General features: G+C 40.4%; 1 protein-coding gene across 1 annotated transcript in view; it reads left to right on the forward strand.

The window, feature by feature from the left end:
* NFIA (nuclear factor I A) overlaps positions 1-24273 on the forward strand; it is a 271739-nt gene that overhangs the window by 224476 nt on the left and 22990 nt on the right. The window contains exons 10-12 of the mRNA XM_019474142.1: positions 6182-6345; positions 8904-9069; positions 16302-16393. Coding sequence (XP_019329687.1) covers positions 6182-6345; positions 8904-9069; positions 16302-16393 — 422 coding nt within the window. The remainder of the gene's footprint in view (positions 1-6181; positions 6346-8903; positions 9070-16301; positions 16394-24273) is intronic.

The following is a 24273-nucleotide window of genomic DNA, read 5'->3' on the forward strand; positions in this document are numbered from 1 at the left end:
CTATTCCTAATAGGCAGTAAGAAAAATGGGGACTTAGAGAAACCTTTGAAAGAGTTACGAGGACGCAGCTCCCATTGAAATTCAAAAGCAGTTAATGAATTCTCTCAGGACCTCTGCAAATCCCAGCCCAAGTTTCTTAATTATTTTTTCTTGTTTGGGTAACTGCTTTCATCACAAAAATCTGTGGGCTTAAAACTATTGTTTTAGGCTTCTATTCTTTACCTCTTGTATTGTATTATACACAGAAGTGTAAGTTCCTTTCAAGAAATTTGGATTATTGCCAGATCTCCTTATTAAAAAGTCACTCTTCATATTTCCGATAAACACAGCTGTTTCATGGTGTTTGAAAGCATTTCACATCAGCCAGCATGGTGGCTTAGCCAATTAGTACTCTAATATGGTCAATTTTCAGAATAAGTACCTTTGGGGTACAAAGGGTGGGATACATCTTGCATAATTTGAACTGGCACTTGCATCACTCAAATGCTAGGAGAAAGCTTACAGCATGCAGAGAGTTAAAGCAACTTAGAAGCCTGAAGTGGAAATATCTAGCAGAACAAACTGTTCTATAACATTTCCAGGGAAATGACTTTTAAAGAAATACTTTCTTAATTGTAATGAAGCCAATTATAATGGCCTCAAAAACAAGCTGATAAAAATGATCCTGTTTCATTATGATTATAATGTTACCATTTCTAGGAAGATTGATCAATGTTTAATGAGCTATTAGTAAACTTAATTATCACTTTATAGAGGAGGTATCTGAGCATTGTGCCCTAGTGAAGCCAATCTACTGTTGGCCTGGTCTGATGGACTACACCTTGTGCCTGTGAAGGAACAGTGGTTTTCATTCCCCAGACCGCTACTTCTTTGAACAGGCGAGGAGTGCACGGTGATAGTAGGCTTTTCCTGAGTGGGAGAAGAGCAACACTAAAGGACCCTTTCAAAGACTTCAAATGACTTTATGAAGAAAGAAATTTCATCCTTTTGGCTTTTTGGAAGAGTAGATGGAAGGTGTATGGATCAATATGTCTCCCCCATATGTTGGGCTGTGCTGGTGGAGAAATCTGTCTGAGCACTGCAGGTGCGATCATGAAATCCCTTTACCACATCAGTGAGCACTCCCTGGGAGAAAGGATCCCATGCGTCTTTATTAGAATTGCTCCTTTGTTCCAGGAGAAGGGCCTGAGAAGGGTACTAAATTTCTGACGAAAACTATAACCTGTTTCAGATTAACTGGTTCTTTATTATCTGATCATTCAGTTGAATAGAATTCACAATTTTGTCTCTTCTTCATTTGCCTTAGACATGTGAAGTGCTAACCTAATCAATGAATGCAACCTATTTTATTAGTTAGTTAGTTTGTTATTGGCTACTACAAATCAAGAAGGGAAAAGACAAGCAGGCCTGCATAATCAGACATTTGAATTCAGCGTTCTGAAAAATCCTCTTACTTCTATGCTGCACAGCACCACAAACTCATAAAACACTAAAAAATCCAGTATAGCACGCAACAGCTGTACTGCATAATTACCTGGCCCAATAGCAGTAGTTTTAAAATAGTGGTATATGTGTTGCAGGTCACCATACATTATCATCTCATTTTCAATAAAAAGTCTGGGATGTTTCAGATGAGCTTCAATGGAATTAGAATCACGTGTGCTTTGAAATATTTATGCTTGCCTTGAGATGGAAGGATAATTCCTGCCTCCAACCCCCCCACACAAATATCAGATTTAATAATGCTAGATAGTCCAACTCCTCCATACCTACAGCAGGTAGAAATGAAGTTCTGATCTGGAATACACGTATTTTCATAGGTTGTAGAACTTGTATTTTATGTCATTTAGTGAGGTCAATAATAAAATATAAATGTCACAGGCTGAAAGACGCCAAGAGAAATATGGTTTGGCAGCATGGAGCTGCTTAGGGATACATAAATAATAAGTCAGTAAGTAAATAAATAATAGACAAAGACCTGTTTTATCTTCCATGTGAAGATCTCAAAGAATTTGCATCACTGATTGAGACTTGTAATATCCCATCAGAAGCACATAAGTAGTAATAGCCCCTTCTTATACACAGGAAAACTTGCATCCCTCTAGGCATGGTTTTCAGAAGCAATGACTTAATAATTTTTATTAAGCGTTTCTGAAAATCATGACTGAAGGGGCTTTTGCATGGTCACTTGCCCCTTTTAGAGGCTAACAGGGAAAATAACATCCTACTCCACTACCTCACGTCCTTTAACTGATTAAAAATGTTTGTGAGGATCCATGTATTTGGAAACACGGTTGTGTTCTGCACTCAGAACTTGTTTGAAAGGCCGTTTTTGCATACACCAGAGTTGGTGACCACAACACAGCTATCAGAGTAATGGTCTGTATCTGGGCCAGCAGTTTTTAGACTTTAGCATTTAACTCCCTCTCTCTAATATAAGGCAGGCACACTTGTAATGTTGATCAGTTTAATAGTAGTAGATTCTTCCTCTTATCAAACAGCCCTTCCCTTTGCCACTTGAGAAATTTGGTCTTTCCCAGTCAGAGACTGCAAAACCAAACCTTTTGGAGATCCTCATTCCATTCATTACTTCTTACGCTAATCCATCTACTCTGAGGAAATGAACCCTATATGTCAGTATAAGGCACAGACTGAGGACTGATGCCTATTTGGTCTTGTTTCCTTCCCCCAGTCTTTCCCGTGATCAGCAGAAAGCCCTTCAAGGCTGTGTTGAGGAGCTGGCCAAGACTCTGAAGAGGAACCATTTTCTCCTTCTTGCAGCACTTTACCTTCTTGAATTATTGTTGATCGTTTCTGCATTCATTTTTCTTCTCTCTCTCTTTGGGAAGATCACTGACAAATGCTTTCCACTTTGTTTTCTACCCTGACATGCTGAGGAGGTCAAGGCAACAGACAAAGACCCACTACTTACATGCCTATGAGTATTTCTAATAACCATAACATGTCTTTCATATAGCAAATCAAATTATTAAATGAAAAGCCATACCTTGGAAAAGCTAAATACAGTGTGGTCTCAGGCCTAGCTTTGAATTTCCACGTTCCCTGGGTACAATTTTTTATTCCTTCTTGTTTGATTGAAATAGCATTTCTATCTCCTTTTCACCCAGCGGAAGAAAAGGAATGAATTTGTTCCCAGATGTGTACAAAGGACAGTGCAGTTGGATAACAATTTCAAATAGTATTAACAGAGCTGGTGCTAAAATGAATTTTTTTTAATAAATGTTTAAAAAATCCAACGTATTTTTCACTTAATTAGATGTTTGCCACATAAATTTTCATTTCTCACTTTTATCTTCATCCTTCATCTTCCATTTGGCATACAAGAAAGGGGGGAACTATAAAAGGAGATACGAAGGAAGAGAGGAAGAATATGTTCTATATCAAAAAAATGACAGAAATGTTGTCTGCTAATGAAGATTTTGTTGTAGTCATCAAAATCTTTACCACCATCTTTTGTTGAATGAGTATTTGTGGCAAAATATTTTTACAGGCTCTAAAATGACTGTGGCTTCCAGGAGAAGGTGACAATACATTCATACCTGTAAAGTGTCATTAAAGCAGTTACACCTCAGGGGTTGGCGTAAGTGAGATCAGAGGCTGACACTTTGGGTGGAATTCACCTAACTGAAGGTGCATGCGTAGACTGGAGGTATCTACCTCAGAGCTAGTACCAGTGGGCTCCCTTCACATCCACTGGTGAGCCAGTCAGTGTGGTCAATGAAGTCTAGTCAAAGGCAGTGGTCTGTTTTTGGATGAGATGAACCATGAACTTAGACAGCATTAGTTCTGTTTAGTTCTCCATTGATTCTAAGATAATTAGCTCCATGGTAGACACCCACATTTATTAAGGTGATTCCCACATTATCTCTACCTTTAATAGCACACTTCAAAGTTACAGCCTCTCCCAGGAGTTTGGGGACAGGAAAATAGCCTTCATTTCTTCCTTTGAGGATTTGGGTTCTTTATCTGAAGAGTTTTCAAATATACTATAATTTAAGATGCAAACTCAGAACAAAACTATTTGTCTTAAAAGTGAATAAGAAATAATTAACTAGGTTTGTAAAAAACAAGTGATAAGCCCAGATGTGCAGACAGGTTGAACAGGCTGGGCACACAGGTGTTTGCCTTGGCCATGGAATAGCTGTCAACATTTCCATACAAGGAGTGTGGGATATGCTGCTTCTTGTTTCCTTTTCCCAAGTGCAGCATTGCAGAGCTAGCATGGCTGTGGGAAAACACTGTTTTCCAGTTCAGCCCACATGACGCGATACCTAGCTGTTATAAGATAGGTATAGCCCATGCTTTCAGAAGAGTTTCACTGGATATACATCTACTTTAATCAGAGAGAGTTGAAGGCTGCATGCTACCTTTTGGTTTCTCATCTCCATGCTTTTTTTCAGTGGTCTTTTCCGGTTTAGTACCACACATTTAGTATGAGTTTCTCTTTCTGTTGTGAATATTTTAAACAGTATTAAGGGGAGCAGACTGGGAAGACTCGTGGGGTTAACAAGGATACAGGGGAGCTTTTCATGGCAAGGATGAGCGCTTCATACTCATCCCATATCAGCACCCCAGGCATGAGTGCAGTTCCTTTTGGTGGTGGTGTCAAAGCAATCATTGCTATCCAGTCGTGGAGAAAGAAGTACATAGAAGTGCTGCCCAGCCAACCCTTAATAAATGTTTATAGGATAATGCAGTAGGTTTCCTTGCTGCTGTCTCTGAGTACATGTTTTATCCACATCTTCAGGCTCTGAGTTTGCTAATGGTTTAATAATGCTTAAGAAAAAATTATTAATAAAGTGTCATATTATTAAACTGGCAATGAACAAGACTAAGAAGCAGATTTTAGCTTTTATTTAAGTGAGGCGTTTTCATAACATTTGTCATGAAATTAGTGTTTGCTCATTTGTATTTGATTTTAGTTAACTTTCCTGCATCTCTCCAATTTTTCGAAAAGTGCCAAGGGGTTTTTTTTTCCCTCTTGTATATTTAACTTACTTCAAAGCCAACACATGAGTTTCTGTAGGATATTACCTCCCTTGCATAGCCTTTATCTAATCAGTTATGTGTGGTGTACAAGTGCACATGGACACCCTTGAAAGATTACTAGGATAGCATGCCAAGGGAGCAACAGGGATGTAATGATGACTGTTTGGTGAGAAATAAAGTATGATTTACAGATGAGCTTGTGTGCAACCAGGTTAATTGGCCATTCTAAAGGAAGAGTGAATTCTCATTTTAGAGGGGAAAGGGAGAATTCGTAGCACTATGAGTGGCAGCAGTTGATACCTCATGGTGACAACTAACAGTGGAAAGCACTGTTAGCTAACAAGGGTCCAACCCAATTTATCTTGAAGGCCAAGGAACTAGGCAAAGGTGTCACATAATGTAGGAGAGCATAAGGCTCTTCAGCTGCACTTGTAGTTCTGCTGAAATCAACTGAGAGTAAAATCTGTCATTGCCAATGGGCTTGTGTACCTTACACCTTTACACCTTCACTGTAGTGCATTTTCCAGCTGGCTTGTTGGCCCATAAATTCACCAAATTAAATTTCATCCCTGAATGCAAGCAGGGGGCTTGCTGAAGATTTGAGCCTAATATTATTCAGGAGAAATGTAAATATAATTTTCAAAACGATCTTGCCACTTTATGCACGTTCATTAGATGAAAACACATTACTTAAATGTTTCTAAACTGAGGTGGAAAAAAACCCCAACAACAGGAAGTGTTAGACCATCTTTAAATTATCAACCATTTATAGTACAATATAAAATGGATTCATATGTGCAAATCCAAGTTACATGAAATGTCAATTAAATCAACCCTAATCTCCCAAATACATTTTTTTATTGCCTGATTGATGAGGACTGCTCTTAAGGTGATGAATAGTTTTCACTTTCACGAAGGACTGCTGATTCTTTTATACGTGTCCACTAAAAATTCAGAAAATCCTTCAAAATGTCTGGCTCCATTTGCTTTCAGGATCTAGATGAAGTGAGTGTAGGACACGATGTGGTCTAATATATTAATTGTGAACATTAGATGTATAAACAATACTGTACTTTTAAAAAAAGACTAAAAGTAAAACTACAGTAGATTTAAACTGTTTTATTTTCCGAAGGCAAAACTCTATATAACTTCTTTGTTTTCTTTCCTATAGCAAGTCCACATGCAACACCATCGACTCTTCATTTTCCAACATCACCCATTATTCAACAGCCTGGGCCATACTTCTCACACCCAGCAATCCGCTATCATCCTCAGGAGACTCTGAAAGAGTTTGTCCAACTTGTCTGCCCCGACGCTGGTCAGCAGGCTGGACAGGTGGGGTTCCTAAATGTAAGGAAGCTGTTTTTATTTCTTCAGAAGTGTTTGTCCTATGTAAAATTAACCATGGGATTATGGGATTATTTTAACAGCATGTCGCACACAGGAACACACCTTGAATAGTCGTTGGAAGAAAAAAATGCTGCTACTGCAAAAATATTTAAAAAGAAAAACCAAAAATCCTCCCCAAAAAAACACTCGACCACATTGTGGTGAAATTAACTTAAACTGTCAGAGAAGCCGGTGATACAGTGACCTTTTGGGTGCCTCCACAAATGACTTTGCTGCATGCGTTGTAACCCTAGTGGAACTAGGGTTAACAAAATATGAAGGCAGAATAATTTTTATTAATTATTTTTGAAGTTCAGGGGATAGTGGGGGGGAAGAAGCAGGAAAAGGGAGGGTGAGAAACAGATGTTTCAGATCAGCTAAGTTCATTAAAAAAAAAAAAAATACTGCCTTATAGCACTTTAGATCAAGTTGACCAGTACTTGAACTCAAGATGTTAAAAGTACAGTTTATTATGGTTTGTTATTTCTGTAAGCAGTTATCTTTTCCCCTTATCTCTATGAAAAATTAAGCAGAGTTCCAAAGCTTCAAATAACCATTTTCATTTTTTTTTTTAATCAAACAAAGTGAATCATCTTGCTATTATTGAAATAGCATTCCGGTCAAATACAGAATTTATAAATTTTATGTAAATCAAATCTAAAATAATGCTTTGAATATTTCATGAAATGTAATGCATGTAACTTTTTCCAGCCAATGAAGTAATAACTAGCAAAATTACTGTTTCTCTCCTGACATACATACGATTGAAAGTGTTAATGAGAATTAGTTTAATTATTAGCATCTAATTTATTACACTTATTTAATAAGCTATATTGTTCTCGGTGCTTTCCTTTCCCTAGCAGAAAAACTGACTCTACTTATTCCAGCCAGTACTGGCTTTGAATAATGTCTGCAATATGTTAGCAGATACATTTACGTCTAGACAACAAATCAATATAGTGCTTTTCTTTTTCCTTGAGTATTCATTTGCTTAATTTATCCCAAACCATTCAGCATTATGAACTGTTAGCACACTCACAATGAACATACAGCAGGGGTCTTCTTGGCAGGAAAGGGACCTAATTGTGAGACAAGATAGTGTTTGAGAGATGTCACTAATATATTAGTTTATTAAAGGTACTGGATGTTGGAAAAATAAATATCCCTGAAGGATTACTTCTTACTGCAAACACTAGTTAACTGCAGTCTTTGAAGTCAGTGTGAGTGCTGTTAAGTTAAATGCAGATGAATTCGAGTCTTATTTATGCCCTGAACCATTTTTGCTCTAGCACAAGTGTGATTTGCACCCACATGACTTTTAGGCCTTTTGTCAGTGCCAAAGCAGGTGAAATGAAAATAAGGTCCTAAGCATTTGCCAGGATGAGTATTTTGTCCCCAGTAATTCAGGCTAATGGAAACCCTAACAGGAATTAAAACATTATTTTCTTTAGCAGTACTTAGAATATGGATCTGTGTTTAAAGCTGAGCTTTTATCATCAATGGAAAAGCCAATGCTCAGTGCCAGAAGAACTGCAGTGAGATCAATTTGCAGAGTGCTGTCGAAAATGATCTCATCATTTTTGTCACTAAAATGGAACACCTGATTCACAGGCTGTCCTACTTTCTCTTTATAATGGTATTTGGCATCTCTCTGTATGGTTTTCAAGTGTCCAGGCTGTATTACATTTAAAATATAAACTTAACAAGTTGGGGGGAGGGGTGGCATTTTTTTTAAGCCTGCTTCTTGTTTTTGTGATACTTGAAAACACTTTTGCTTATGGACAGGTTTTTCTGGTGGTTAATTGAAAGACCACACTTGTATAGCTGGGCCCATTCTGCCTGTGACTGACCACATCCCAGACTAAATGGAGGGGGGTTTTTTCCTAATGTGTAAAATGAAGCAGTTCTAAGTTCAGTCGTTTCTCCATATGATCCTAATGGCAACTAAACTGTGAGCTACACTATTGCTAACTCAAAAGGGATGTGGGAGAGCAGTTACTTTAATATATACTCATTCATTTTCCTGTAATAAGATAGCAGCATGACTTTTAAGACCACCAAAAATGCTTGTTTTTTCTCTTAATGAGCAGTATCTTTAAGAAATTTACACTCAAGTCCTAGGCACTGATATCCTAAGGGTATAACAGAGGCATGAAACTGGGGGATTTAAGGGGTCAAAAATACTGCTTCAGCTCTCACTAAGCATGAGTTAGTGGCTGCAGGAAATGCAAAGAGTAGTAGAATTTAACCCAGGGCAGTTCAGACCAGTTGCTAATAGGACAAATGTTTAAAAGCGAGAATTTCCATAGTTTCATAAGGTTCACAGAGTTTGAGACAAAGTTCCTTGAAGTCAATGGAGAATTTGACACAGCACTTTCTTTGCCACCTCTCAAGTAATTGTAAATGTACTGCACATAGCTTTCAACTAGATTTCAACTATTGCCAGAGGTTCCTAATAGCTGATTTTTAGTATAATTTTTGTCTGTTTGCTTGTTTTTTGGCAGCCCAATGGTAGCAGCCAAGGCAAGGTGCACAATCCATTCCTTCCTACCCCAATGTTGCCACCACCACCTCCGCCACCAATGGCTAGGCCTGTGCCTCTGCCAGTGCCAGACACAAAACCTCCAACTACATCAACAGAAGGAGGGGCCACCTCTCCCACTTCTCCAAGTAAGTATAGACGCAGCGGGAACCAAGGGCTAACAGCAGTGCGTGATGTGCTGCGATCACCGTGTATCAGCTGTTCAGAGATGAGGACTGGACTAGCTCTCAGGAAGTAGGAGAGCTCTCCACTCTGTATATGATGGACAAAATTCTGAGCTGCTTTTATATTAACGAGAAAAGAGTTAGCTTAAGGTTACAGTTTCATTTCTGCTTTGTTGGCATTTCACATAACCATGCATGAGAGAAATCAAGGCCAGTAGCTAAGCTGTGACACAGACCTGGGACCTTCGGGATCTTGTTTACTGTCATGAGAAGGCAGTTTGTTATCTCAAGCCAGGTTTTAGAGGATAGATACTACATGGAAGTCAGACAGATAGCCTCATCGAAAACATTGCTGCTTATACATACTGGGCTAAACTAACAACTCCTTTGAGTTCACTTCATTTATAGTTCTTTTGGGAATAAGTCTTCCTAGATTAACCCAGACGTCTTTCCCTTATGACTTGGTTCCCGAGCCCTGCATTTTGGGCAAGAAGCTATGGTATTTCTTAGGCCCAGGGAGAAAGCTTTAATCCTCTCTCCACCACCCACACAGCTCCCATATGTATTTTGTGTAGCCACAAGTCAAATATACAAATTCCTGGATACACACTTGGGGATACCACTTTGGACTCACTCTTCTGGGAAACAAATGCGATTCAGCTGGGTTTGATGCTTTAAAAAAGTCTGGATGTTCAGGGAGTTAATTGTGAAATGATTTAATGAAGCTATGCTCAAACTGACATTTAAAAACAAAAGGGAAGCTTTCAGTGCTTTAATGGCAACTGTAGGGGACTTGTTCCACAGTGAAGGGAGTCCAAATAACATCCACAAACAAAAATCAATCTAATCGAAAGAGCAAATCCCTTTGTGTGCTTTTCAAGTTTATTATTTAAATGCTATATGCAGCCACTGCTTGATGTGCAAAGAGGTATTCGCTATTCAGACCATGTGAAGCCTACATTTTTAAAGCTTTGTATACTGTTCAGGAGATTTGCACAGGTTCCAGGGGGCATTTTTAAAATCTGGTAGTTCTTGGAGTTTTGCATTGCCTTCTGCTACGCGATAGTGCACAACTGCAAACTCAGCAAGATGCTCTGGCTCGCTTAGAAGTTAAAATGGGTTTTAGTGTGAGACAGACTGGTAAGATTGTGAACGTGATCTTCTAGAATTGATCAGATTTTTGTTGAGCTAAGAAGTTGATTCATTCCCTCCCCTCCACTCTTCTTTCTGATCTTAGACCAACACTTGTGCTATCAGGAAGTTTTGATGCTCTTTGACGGGAGGTACCGTCTTTTAAGTCCTATCAATAAGATTCAGCGGTGGATTCTAAAAGGTTAATATTTAGTCATAGTTATCACTGAATATAGTCAGCAATGCCTTACTATTTCCTTGTCTTCAGAACCGGGAAAAATGAAACTAGGTCAATGTATATTTGTCATTACGGTTGTGACTCAGTTTACTGGCAGTGTGTGGTGTCTAAAAGAAAAAAATTCCCAACATCATTTTAGCAGTAATCTTAATACCTAATTTTTGTGATACTGTGATCATGTAAACAAGCTAAATGCGTGTCTGGCCTGGTTCTCAGCTGGCATAAAAACTGACATTTGTCCGCTGAAGTTCGCAGAACACCACCCATCGGTATCAGCTTGGGCTGGTCACTGTGGCTCAGTGTTCAGCAGACAGCTGCCACGTTAATTGGGAATCGAGGTTTTTTCAAGAGCAGCCAGTTAATGGTATTTAAGCAAAAGATTAGGAAAATAATTACTGTTTGTTAATTAGCTATGCTGATGTCTAAACATATAGTTCTACACATATTCAGGCATGCATCTTCCTTTTTCGTAAGGGTTTTGAATAATAGTGACTTGAGTTGTAAAGAAGCATATAATTTAATTTAGGGAAAAATTTTACAGAAAAGTAGATTATAAGAAATATTTTCTAAGAAAAAAATATTACATATATACCCAAGCCAGTGGAAGTGGCTGGCCACATAAAGAGTAAAACAAACCAAGTGCCTAGCCTTGCACTGAGAGTTTACCAGAAGGGCCCACTGGACTCCATTTAGTGTGTCAATCAGTACCAACCCTCCATTTTCATCGGTGTTTATTTTTTTCTTAACTAAATATTGGCCTTCAAATAGCAAATGCAGATTCACCAGAGTTTCATAAAAGCCGCACAAAAAGGTGTTTTCCATGGTTACAAACTGCTCAAGTGCACCAGTTCTGGGAGTGTCGCTGGGTTATGGCTGACTGCCCTGCAGAGCTTTAGGATATTGGAAAGTCACTTATGCAACAAAGGCAGGAATGATGTTAGATTTTGGCCAGACTCTCTCCTTAGCTCTGTGGAGGAGAATGAAGCCCCCCCCCCCAGGAAACGGAGTGAAAGGGGTTGGCATTTTCTCCATTCTCCTTCCCTTTTTTGGTCTAGCAGAAAGCCCTCTGCAGAAACAAAATGCAGTTACGGCCCTACCAAAAATTGGAATATGGCCCTCCTGAGGGGTGCAGGAGCCAGGAGCAGCTGTTCAATACAGCATGGTCTCCTGGGAATGAGAGCTAAAAATCACAACAAGGTGGTTAATGATTCTCAGAGCAATAGTGAAACTCTCCAGCTGTGACATTAACCAAAACATGAACATTAGTGCTGTCCAAGGAAGGAAGAGCCCCTGGAGATGCACACCAGGGATTTGCTGCTACTGGGTGGCCAGGCATGCTCTGGGAGTTGAAAATTTCAGCTGCAAAATCCTATCCCTTTGGAAAGCCAGCATTTTCCTCAGTGAGATGACACAATGGGGATGCGATTCATGAAGTCTGGGAGGGTTCATTTTTCCTCTATAAAAAGCCTTTTCAATAGAACACATCCTTGATATCAGAAGTAGTCCCAAAAATATCTTATCTCATATCTTCTCTTGATTTTGTTTGGTTGGTAACCCATAACAAACACAATACAATTATTTTCTTGAACTTGACAGTTTCTAGGTTTAATATCTCATTGCCCAAAGAAAACACCACGTCCACTACATGCCAGTTGGACTTTATCACTATCATAACTGAATCTGAGTGTTAGAATCTGTGGCCCTCATTCCAATGCAGAGTCTAAGATACTGCCATCCTGTACACCATGATTTTTAAAGAGCTTTTTTAAACTAAATGTTATTTTCTAAGGTTCACAACTCTACATGGGGAGAAACTTAGCTATTTTCCTTTGTTGGGCAAGATCGTTATTGGTTAATGTCCCTTTGCACAAAGGAGTTTTCGTGTTAAACAGCATTTGTGTCAGGATGAGAAGACTGATCTTGTGGCTATAGTACTGGATTCATAATCAGATTGGATTTCTCTCCCTTTCTCTGCTATGGATTGACTCAGCGCCCTCTGGGCAAGCCATTTTAGCTTTCTGTTCGCTCCTTTCCCCATACATGAAAAAGAGGGTTATGACTGTATCATTTAATTTGTTAGAATTTGCAATTCCCTCTCAGATACTCAGCTGCAGAATGCATTGCAGTAGGAATTGCTGTATTGCACCACGTTCCTCCGGTTAATTCTCTCACTACAACTCCACAACGGCTCAACTGACTCCTAGTCCTTTGTGAAACAGTACAGCTCTTCATATCAAGCACATGTACCTGTCGTGTTGGTCTGTAAAAGAGAGACCTAGTGGTACATTAGGTTATCGCTCACCCAAATCATCTTTACCAACCAAAAGTTTATCCTTTTAATCCAGAACTGTCTGATAAAGGACACACTCCTAGACTTAATAGAAATTATTTCAGGAAAGTATATTTTAAATTAACATTCTCCTACTGCAGGCAACTTTAAAATACATGACATTCCCAAAACTGTTTGTTTGTCTTGTCTTTCATACAATTTCTTGCCTTTTTGGCTAGATATCAAAGCTGTCTGTGTGAGCAAATGTTCTTTCTCTGCCAGCTCCTGTTTTGCTTGTTCCTGAAGTGAAGCATCATAGCAAATTTGTGGCATCACATTCATTCCCTTGGCTATGGGCTACGATATTGCAAACAATCCTTAGTGAATTCCAGTAGCAGAAAGACTAGGCTGGGCAGGAAGATGTTTCTATTCAAGCCCAACAGGCCAGGTATCAGCTAGTGTAAACTGGTGTAGATCTATGCAATTCCCATGGAGCAAAGCTGATAAAGATCAGGAAATCTGCCTAAGATACCTGGCTTCTGTTCCTTTCCATGCTTTGGCTTTTCCCTTTCCTAAAAAAGAATTTGAAGACCCCACCATAGGCTTAGCCTATGTATACTATAATACAATATGACCCAGCTTTAACCAGTGAGAGCAGTTTGCCCCATCCTAATCTCAGAACAGAGTATAGGGATCAGAAGTGGCAAGACTTCCAGGAATCCCACCTCCATGTCATTTATATGAAGACAGTAAGATATGGCTGGAAGCCGTATTGGTGATCGTCTAAGCAACACTCGGTACTGCTCCCTTTTCTGAACCAAATTTCACCGTAACAGGAGTCACTGCTAATATGTATTCCATGTCAACTTAATATTCTGAACCAAAATGGCCCCTTACAATCCACAAACATCTCATGACATTTTACAGTGAAGTGGGACTAGCATCTTAGGAGAGTCCAGTGTAAAGCCTACTCTGCATATATGTCGTTTTGGTACTCTTCACTTCTTGGCTCTAGCAATGTAGTTACATGACCTTAAGAAAATACCAGGCTGACATCCAAGTATTTTCAGAAAGCAAGTTAAACATAGTTTGGAACATTATGGAAGAAAGGTATACATAGTAATTCACCCAGCAAGGTTTGAGGGGACTTTTGTGCATATTATACAGTTTTCAAATGCTTTAGAACTTTTGTTTGAACAGAGAAGCCATTTAAGACAGCATTCTGATGGTTTCCCTTTGATTTTCAACCAAATATCACAGCAAAAGTATCTGCCAATAGGGAACTGTAAACAAGATCTTGAGTTCCTTCCCTTCTGAGTGGATTACCTTACCTGCTCCAAGGGATTAAATGGCCTCTCCACTCATTCCGCTTCCTTAAAAGTAGAGTAGAAGAACCAAACAACAGATGTTTGATTTTTGAGCTTTGAGTTAATTTTCCTCACTGCAGAAGAAATTTGTAGTCTTGCACAACATAGGGTTCAGTAGTTAGTTAAAAAAAAAACCTCACCATAAAACAGTACAGAAGAATCTTAATACATGGCACTAGCAACAGAGATATACCCTTTGCAAATTTGTGGCTTCTTTGAATTATTAAGCAAATTAAGATGGTAAAAAGGCAAGGAGAACATCTCACCAAATCTACTCAGTTCATTTCTTCCTTGATTTGCAGTTATGAGTAACAACCAGCGTACCTGTTCACGCTCTAATATGCAAGCTGCACTGCAATTTGCAAAATCATCTTGGAAAAATGAAGTAGCGCACTTAAAAATTCCTTTAAAACTTTGTGAAGGAAAGGTGTTCCTTGCATGATTTTTGCAAGTACTAGCAAAGTGTTAGCTTTTTGGAGAGAAAAGCTCACCTCACTGGAAGAATTCATTCTTAGAAGTCAGGAGTCAGCCTTATCTCCCCTCAGATCAATAAGAAATGAAGATATGCAGTTCCTGGGGTGATTTCAGGGGAATGCTCTTTAAGAAAGTGAAGCTGTCTCATATAATTGTAAGAATTAGGAGGCATCATGGGGCGTTTGTGAGACTTGGGTAGAAGGGGAAGGGAAGGATGGGGTTCTGCATGCTCGTAGACTTGGGAACTCCTCGCCAAAGGGCTTTGTGGGATGCAGAATGTTTGCATGGGTTCAAGGGCAGACTGGGCATTCATCAATGAGAAATCCCTTGTGGGCCATTAAATACAGGGAGTCCCTGAGCTGAAAATAGTCAGAGGGTGGGAAAGAATATGAGAAAGTAAATATGTGACCTGTTTTGACTCTTCCCTGTGCATCTGCTTATGGCCTCTGTAAGAGAGAGGACAGGGGATAAGGTGGAGCATTGGTCTGATTCAGTACAGTCTTAAACCAAACGCTCCTCCAATGTAATGCCTCTTCACTGAACATTTTGCCTTCAGAAAGGCAACAGGCTTTCATCTACACAGACAACTCAGTGTCTTCTCTGACTCTTAACTCGCTGTATTTTTCTGTAACGTTGAGGCCTGAACATTATATTTAGCCTGACTGGAATTTGGCAAGTAACTTTCCTTTTAACATTGTTTTTTGTCTCTTCATTGGATAGTTAGATTGTCTGGGGATTTTATTCAGCAGAATGCATTCCCATAAATTTATTTAAAATAGACAGAATCACTGTTTGTATTAAGGCATCTATTTAGGTTATTTGAATTTAGATCTGAACATGCAAAAAAACTGAACAAGGGCGAAGATTACATGGGGGATTTTCAAATGAGAGGAAGACTGAAAATGCATTGAAAGCTTTTGGATGTGGAAGTACGTGGCATTGTGGACAGTTGCAGTGGAGAATATAATGCAACAATAAAATCATTAAAGTACTTCAAGTTTGGAAGTAATCTGGGTTCTTGGCTTGCATTGCATTTAATAGCTTTACATTTATGGGAGCCATTCCAGTTTTTAAAGGCAGCTTCAGCCTTCAGAGTGATTGCACTTACCACCCCAGTGAAACTGCAACCCATTAATTTTTTACCGAAAGGATCTTCCTAGTTTGTCAAACACATCAAGTGAACATTTTAGAGAGTGCAGACCACAGCAGTATGAAAACCAAAACTTTATATCGAGAGAGAATGCTGGATTAGCATGAAATAAGGGTCTGATTCTGTTAATAAGCACTTCAGTAAAGTCACTGCTATACAAAACTCCATTAAAACTAGAGATACCACATATTCAAGTGAAAACAGTCAGGCAATACCAGGACCTACAGAAGTCTCTTGTGCTAGCCCAGCATGGAAAGGCCTGCAGCGGTTCTCCTCTGGGATAGAGAGCAGCACAGGTGACCCCAGCACACTTCTCCCTGAGCGCACGTCGTTGCCGTCCTGCCTGGCAAGGAGCCCTCTCTCAGCAGCCCAGTCCCCTACGTGTTTATATCCCCATCATTAAGACCAAACCTTTCCAGTGTCTAAAACCAAACTCTCGCTCTCTAAAACGTTTGCACATTTCTATGTTAAACATCTGCTTAGGTGGCTCTGAGACAGTGTGTTTTGGTGTTGTTCGTGTGCAATCTAGTGCCGCTTCCTCAACGCATGTGTCCCTTCCCTTCACAGCCTACTCGACACCCAGCACCTCCCCCGCAAACCGATTCGTCAGTGTTGGACCACGGGATCCAAGCTTTGTAAATATCCCTCAACAGACTCAGGTGGGCCGCTTTCAACTTCTCTGTATGCCTGCAGCCTCTTCTTCTTCAGTGTACTCTAACGTGTCCCCGCGGAGCCAGCTGCATTGCTGCTGTCACTTCACCCACATGGTCTCAGTAACTACAGTGAAATGTCACTTGCAGTTTGTTTGTCTGTTGTGTTTTTTTGGGCTTATGTAGTAATAACGCTGCTTTCATAACTGGAAAGATCTCTCTTGCTTTCTAAGATACTGGCTTCTAGTGCACAGGTTTTTTCCTCTAGGACTGAGTTTCCAAAGACTTGCTCCAACCTGTTCCCTAGGCAGGGAACATATGCAATTGCATATGCAAAGGGAGCTCAGAGAGACCCATCGGGTAACAGTGCACCTTAGTCCCCCACCAAATACAATGGGAGACTGCTCCAATGACTTCCATGTAAAAAAATAGACTCAAATTCTGGCTGGCCATTTGCATGGTGGGCTTTGAGTGAGCAGGAGATTTTGTAATTGCGAGCACATCTGTTTCCTTACACAAAGAGAAAAAAGTCCAGTTGAGGCAGGCCTATAAAGCTGGGTTAACTGAATTCATAGTCCTGCTATGGTCAAATCAGAAGCTCAAGTAAACATTTGTGTTTCTTTAGGAGAAGGACAAGGTTTAAATGTGCTTTTTCCAAGCTGTATCAAATTCCCAGGGTCGATTAAGAAAATAGTTGTTGGCAGTTTTGTTAGCAGCTAATTTGAGCCAGATGTTGAAAAAATTAAGTCTGTGCTTAATATCACGTTATCGTGGGGGAGAAGGTATAAAAAAGTGAACAGAACTAGTACTTTAGGACAACTGTAGTTTGTAGTTTTAAGCGATTGCTTGACTACATTACAATTCTTTTAAAGATCAACAGCAAGAAATATTTGTAATTTTGTTTTGAGCTTGTTGCGATGACTGAAAAGTAATAAATAAAATAACTAGCAAATTGGGGAGTACTACTTTTAGGTCTTGTAAGTTCTTTCAAATCATTTATATGCATCTGAATAATTAGTGTACAGATTAATGGCTGTCACATGCTACAGTCCAGTATATGCATGCAGACTCCTCGTTGCGATGGCTTCAGAACCTACGCTGTCAATGAAATGCAAGTCACTCATTACCAAAGATCTTCAGTTTACAGGGCTGCAACCAGATGCCTGTGAACACAATGTGTTTTCTTGCTATCTGTTCTTTGTGTACAATTTGTTAGGGGCTTTAGTTTATAGCTCTGTCGACAGCACAGGTTAAACTACATCGAATCTCAAACCTTCTCTGCATTAAATAGGGTCACAGAAAGTACACCAGCAGTGCAGAGCAGGGTTTTAACCCATCAGGTTCTGATTTTTTTTCATGCCTTAACAAAACGCAGCCTGCACCCCACTTTTTAGGCCTCTTCCTTTACTCAGTTCACGTACGTGACAAGTTTTCATGCGCCTTCACATTTAAATCGTATTTCTCCAGTCGTTTTGGAAACAACTGGAATACACAGAAATACACTGAAATCAGGAAACAGGAATGTTAAGGTATACTGTTAAAGCCCTTAAGCATTTGGTCTTTTCCTTCATAGCTCGGGAAACTTGAAACCCTTTGGAGAATGCTACTTACCTTTTCCAGAAGACTTGAAAAACTACTAGTTGGTAAATTGATTATGTAGTAAGACACAACAGTATTAAGTCTCAAAAATATTTTAAACTTACTTGCATCCTGCAGCCTAGGTTTCCCAGATAAGTTTGTTGACTTTAAACTTTTATCCTCTTTATTTATGACTTAAATCATTTTAAAGTGCTCTAGCCTTACTTTAAGTGCTTCTACGTAATGCAGTATAGTGAATAACAATGCTGTACAGTGAAAAACAATACTCAAGCACAGCTTTCAATTAAAGTCAAACATGCTGCAGTGGGTAAGGAGACTGACTTCCAGTCTCTGACTCCAGCTGCATCTCCGTGCTTCTATACATCATTACACCACCACAACCCACTTGATACTAAATATATAATTTATCAGCAAAACTCACTACTTATTCATGAAACAACTCTGAAGTTGACTGTGTTTTAAATCAGAGAAGTGAGGTAAAAATACTAACTGCAATGATTTGGGATTTACTTAGCATTCCTCTAAACAAAGACATGCTTTTGTACTCTTTTTGCAGGGCATTAGTGTATAGGACAATCACTTAGGATATTTTCAAAATGAAAATATAAAAACACATGGGACTGTGTTATTAAAAGCAGCTGGGGTGGCTGCTTTCCATCAGGATTTTTATAGTACATTCAGAGTCAGCCTAAGATACGGGTCCTGAGGACCACTAACTGCCAGGCCACACAGCTCCCTTAGACAAGAGGAAGCAGTGAACACTCAGAGCTTCTGAAAGTCAAGCTTAAATATAAGGGTTAAGCAACTCTTTACTGCTGGAACAACAAAATAAAAATGAAGACTGTATCTGAACATCTGCTTTTTTAAAATTACGGTCCAGCTACAAACTATAAGAAAACATTACAGTCAGCTTTTTTGTGGCTCTGATTTTCTCTTCCAATTGGTCGGTCATTTGACTACAGACACTAGTTACGCATCTTCGTTATTAGTCTTAAAATGCTGCAAAAGTGAGTCTGTGCACAGGGATGTGACAGCGCTGTTCAGCAGAAGTCGCATTTCCCATACATGGGCATTCATGGGCTTTCACAGAACATTGGAATAAAATCGCAGACAAATGTACAACAGCATGGCTGGGTTTGAGCAAGGATCATTCTGTCCTGGGCTGTTTTTAAACAACCAAAACCAGTGCATGCCTTTCTTAATGGGCATTATAAAAATTAGCAGTAGACATTTCCATTAGCAGCGTGTTCTGACTTATGTCGCATTGCTTCAAATATAATCCCTTAAAGGAATTTTATAGAATTTATATAATACTTTATTTAGAAAAAGGCTGTCTTCCTGTGTCAACAAGGGTTGTAGCAGGATGACAACTCCATGACAGAAGAGACCAGGAAATAAACTGATTTAAGTCAGTAGTTCTGATTCAGCAACAAAAGCCGCAAAAGGGCTGTTGGCTTTGTCTGGTTTTAGCAGCTTCAAAACTTTTCAGTTGGTTTGTTTTTTCATACACTGGCTCTGCTTACCCCATCCATCACTCTGCCACTCCAGCGGCTCACTGCATAATTGTCCTATCTGGGCGGTTATTTGAATCTAAATTTCTGTTTGAGCTATTAGAAGAAACACTTGACTTGGCATCCTCTGTATATGTTGACAAAAAGGCACAGGTGTTGTAACCTTTGCTTGATAAATCATTTACTTTTGCTACTTGACTCGCAAGTAATATGGGGGCATCAGCTTTTTAACTGCCTTTTCCATATGCAAATCAGAAATAAGTATGCCTGGGGTACACAGTCTTTAGTTTCAAAAGCAAGCTGGTCTAGATACCTCATGACTAACTAATAGATACGTCTCTCATATTGCCAAGGACTTCTAATAAGGAGAGTAGTAGAGGAATGGGAAAGTACCATCACATTAATTAGGGACTAGCCTATCAGTAGTAACAACACTAATAAAGAATAAAGGGTTCTGAGTTTTGGTTGGGTTTTTTTTCCTAACCAAGTGATAAAAGTAATTGTGAAACACAGGATATGCACTCAGAGTACGTGCAGTTGGTAACACTAAACTAGGAACCTGCTCTTTGTGACCAGTTTGCGCTGTCACTCACCACTCTAAACAGCGTTTGCTGATCTCTAGTGCCCTCATGTTGCTCTATAGTACAAAATTCCTTTAGGGATCAGTGTGCTGTATTCAGTATGCTGCAGCTCCACTTCATGCTAAACATTGTTTACTAGGCTGAGTCCTGTTTGCCACCTACTTACCCTACATCTTCCTGGAAATTGTACTTCGGATGCTAAAAACAACTCCTGAGCAACACATGCCTGCTCCATCTAATCACTCCTACCTGCCAGTAGCCCATGTGCCTTACACAGTAAGGTTACAAAGATGCACAGAACAGAAACTGCCTCCCACTGCAGGCACCCAGGCAGAGGACAACTGCTTTACCACCTGTGAGAAACTAAATGGTTTTCTTCTCTGCTTAGGAGAGAAAGTGTATCATACACCCTCTTGTCCAGCTTTTTCAGGAAAAATCTCTCTCTAATCTAAACATGCTTTATATCAGATCCATCCCAGTTAGTTTATAAAACTTAGTTAAGCGCAAAACCAAATATTTATTCTCTTACCTTTCTCTAGGAAAAGATAAAACTACTTTCTAGAAGACCAGAAGTAGAAGCTTTTCCTGCTTCTGCCTTTGCATGATCCCAAAGCTACAGTCAGATCATGGATAGTAAGCCAAGGTCTTGTCTTTTCACACTTTTCCCTGGTGGGGCCCTAGAGCCACACAGTTACACCAGTGCTGTAGACAGAGCTCGTCCTTTCTAACGCAAAACAATTGAAACAAAAGGCCCATAACTTACCTAGCACACCGCAATAAAGTATAAGAAAACGCCAAAAAGTCAAACAAGCTTATCTAGGCAGCAAAATGACGAGTATGAACACCAGCAAGCTCAGAAGCACAGCAATGGTCTTGCTACCAGCCTTATAAAGACCAGGTACAAAAATGCACACTGTGAAACATGTCTGTAAAAGAGTAATGCCTGCCCTGTAGTAAGTTGCGGGAATTACTGAAGTTTAGCAAAAGGGTTACTATGTTTACAGTATAAGGAAATTGCTGAGTTCTTTAGATCTGCTCCTGTTCTCTGCGTTTCCTGAATTAAACAGTGGTATCTTTGTAGCTTCTTCTTTTAGGCTTTTATTTATCTCTAAAAAACCACTGTGTGCCTCAGGTGCATTTACAAACCTAACTGTACAATTACTTTCTTTTCAAGAGACAAGGGAAAGACTATTTTACTTCCCCACAATCCTTTTAGAAAGCAAACTGCAACCTGCAATTTTTCACTTGCAGTACTTTAAAACAAAGGGCATGAGAAAAAAATGAGCTTTATGCTGTGTCCTGTAGGTTAGCAGATGTGAGCTCTGTCAGACAAGGGAGGGAGGCAAATTCCAGAGTAGATGGTCCTTCTGTGATAACAGCCAGTCACTGCTGCCTAGACACTTAATTCGGAGGAATGTAGTGCAGGTGATGCCCCTCCCCGCGGCTGGAGGTGGCGCAGGCAGGGGGGAGGCAGGGAAGCAGTCTCTCAGGTAGCAAGGCCTGAAAGCGAAAGCGTATAGGATTCATAGATCAAAGTCAGCACCTTGAATAGGAAGCTAATGCAGTTCCTCCAGAGCTATTGCTCCTGCAGCTGAAACCACATAGCTGTTTTGTGCCCAGGTTCCATTGCCACCCTATGGAAGAAAGAAACCAGTGCACACATTTTTCTTTTGACAGATAAAACATGTGCCTCGCTTCATGGGGATTTTCCATTTTTGCTTCTTGCTGAACCCCTGCCACAGTGCCCTGCCCTTTGCAGCGTCAGAAAGTGATGCAGAGCTGCCAGACTCACGCACAGCTCATGTTGATGTGCTGTATTAATGAGTACCACAAGCTACCTGTTCTTTTCTGCCTCTGCACCCTTCTCTCTTTTGCCCATTTCCCAGCACCCAGTAATTGCTCTGGTCAGACAGGCAGCATCCGCTGGCCCTCAGGGAGGAAGGGTGAGGTCAGGATTTTGTGGTGTTGCTGCAGTGTGCTAACAGCTGAGCCACCACTTCACTTCGCGGAGCAGTTCCTGTTCAGAAAAAGTGTAAGGGGTGCATATGACTCGTACATTGCAGTGGATGTGCAGAGAACATGAGAGGCTGCAGGAACAAGATCAGGCCTTTTATTTTGGGGGTTCTGAGCAGAACTATTTATAAGCCAGGTCAGCGCTACTTGTTGCTTAGGTGACTGTTCCTCCCCAGGATAATACTTATCCTCCAGGCTAAATGCACTGCTTGTGTTTGAGCACGAATGAAGGTGAAGAACACTAATTTGGAAGCATTTGTTCAAATCAGTTCAGCCCCCTGAGAACTACATATTCCATAAAGTAACCTCCCTAGGCCAGCATGCATGGCTTTGGAAGAAATTTAAGCTGCAAAGCACTTTTAAGCAGAGACTTGACTGTCCCTTTCCTTCTCTTGGCCTGTAGCAGCAAATGTACTGGCAGGTTCAGAACATCATTTAAATGCAGGAATAACGTCTCTCCTGGGTAAAGAACAGAAATCTGCACAGACTAGATATAAAAACACAATTTTGGGGTGTGGGACTGCTACTTTCTAGAGCTGCTGAAGTTAGAGGGGTCACTCTCCTTCCAAACCCAGCAGGGATCTGTGGACTTTCGCATAACGGCAATGGGAAGCAAGGGCTGCCCTCCTCCGACACCCGGAGTGGAGTTACACAGTGCCCAAAGTTCCACCTGAATTTTAAATTGCTCTTGAGTGTATGTGGGCCCTATACCTTCGTGGATCGCTTTCCTACTAGAGATTTACAATATATGTAAGAAATGGGACACACAAAACAGAGATCAGAAACAGAACCATTATAATCAACAGCTGAGCGTGTGAGAAAAGAAAGTTGTATATGTGACCATTTAATTTATAGTAATTGCCTGGGCTGAAGGGCACTGAAGAAGGATGGGTTCTTGTGGGCTTGAGCCCTATTATGACCACTGAAAGTTTTGTAGTAATTGCCTGGGCTGAAGGGCACTGAAGAAGGATGGGTTCTTGTGGGCTTGAGCCCTATTATGACCACTGAAAGTTTTGTAGTAATTGCCTGGGCTGAAGGGCACTGAAGAAGGATGGGTTCTTGTGGGCTTGAGCCCTATTATGACCACTGAAAGTTTTGTAGTAATTGCCTGGGCTGAAGGGCACTGAAGAAGGATGGGTTCTTGTGGGCTTGAGCCCTATTATGACCACTGAAAGTTTTGTAGTAATTGCCTGGGCTGAAGGGCACTGAAGAAGGATGGGTTCTTGTGGGCTTGAGCCCTATTATGACCACTGAAAGTTTTGTAGTAATTGCCTGGGCTGAAGGGCACTGAAGAAGGATGGGTTCTTGTGGGCTTGAGCCCTATTATGACCACTGAAAGTTTTGTAGTAATTGCCTGGGCTGAAGGGCACTGAAGAAGGATGGGTTCTTGTGGGCTTGAGCCCTATTATGACCACTGAAAGTTTTGATCCCTGAGCAGAAAGTATTTTGCTGCAGAACCAGTGGCACCAAGCTACTGATATGTGACCTGAATGTTGGTGCTGTCTTTCATCTTCCAGCCAGGAAGCAGCTATACTGGCCTGATCTTGAGGGTGGGCTGGAGATGGCTCTAAAAATGTAGTATAAGTCTAGAGACAGCATGCATAGAAAATGCAGTGTTAATCTCTGTCAAGCATCAGCAGGTCTCAGACTCTGGGAAGCTGAAAGAGGATTTCAGATCCTCCCTTTGCTTTGTGGTTGGCCATATTAAACTCGCTCTTCTCTTTTGTTGAAGTTAGTCAAGGAAATGTTGGCTGAATCCTTCGCTAAAATTGTGATGGTTCCACCATGATGGGAGCAAAGAGCCCGCATGCGGTTGTGGTACTCTTGATGTGCCCCTGATCACATAATAGCTCCGTAGCCACACGTCCTCAGTGCAGCATGAGTATGAACGTGCTGCTCTGATCACAGTTGCTAATGACAGTCCAGAGTGTGCTCCACAGAGAGGAGATACAAAGGTGACCAGAAATCAGGGTCACTCCCCAACTCTCATTCCCTTCACTGTCTGTTCAGCTCAGTGCACAAAGCCTGTTTAATTGAGCTTCTGCGCAGAGGGGCAGTATGAAATTTCGCTCTCAGATCAGTTCTTAAAAAGCAGCAGAGAACAGTATACCTCAAGAAGAAAGCACATATTGCATTATAAACGTAAAGATTCATAGAAAACTTCCCAGTACCATCATGTGGCCTT

Source organism: Aptenodytes forsteri, unplaced genomic scaffold (genome assembly GCF_000699145.1).
Source record: "Aptenodytes forsteri isolate BGI_AS27 unplaced genomic scaffold, ASM69914v1 Scaffold119, whole genome shotgun sequence".
Classification (NCBI taxonomy): Eukaryota; Metazoa; Chordata; class Aves; order Sphenisciformes; family Spheniscidae; genus Aptenodytes; species Aptenodytes forsteri.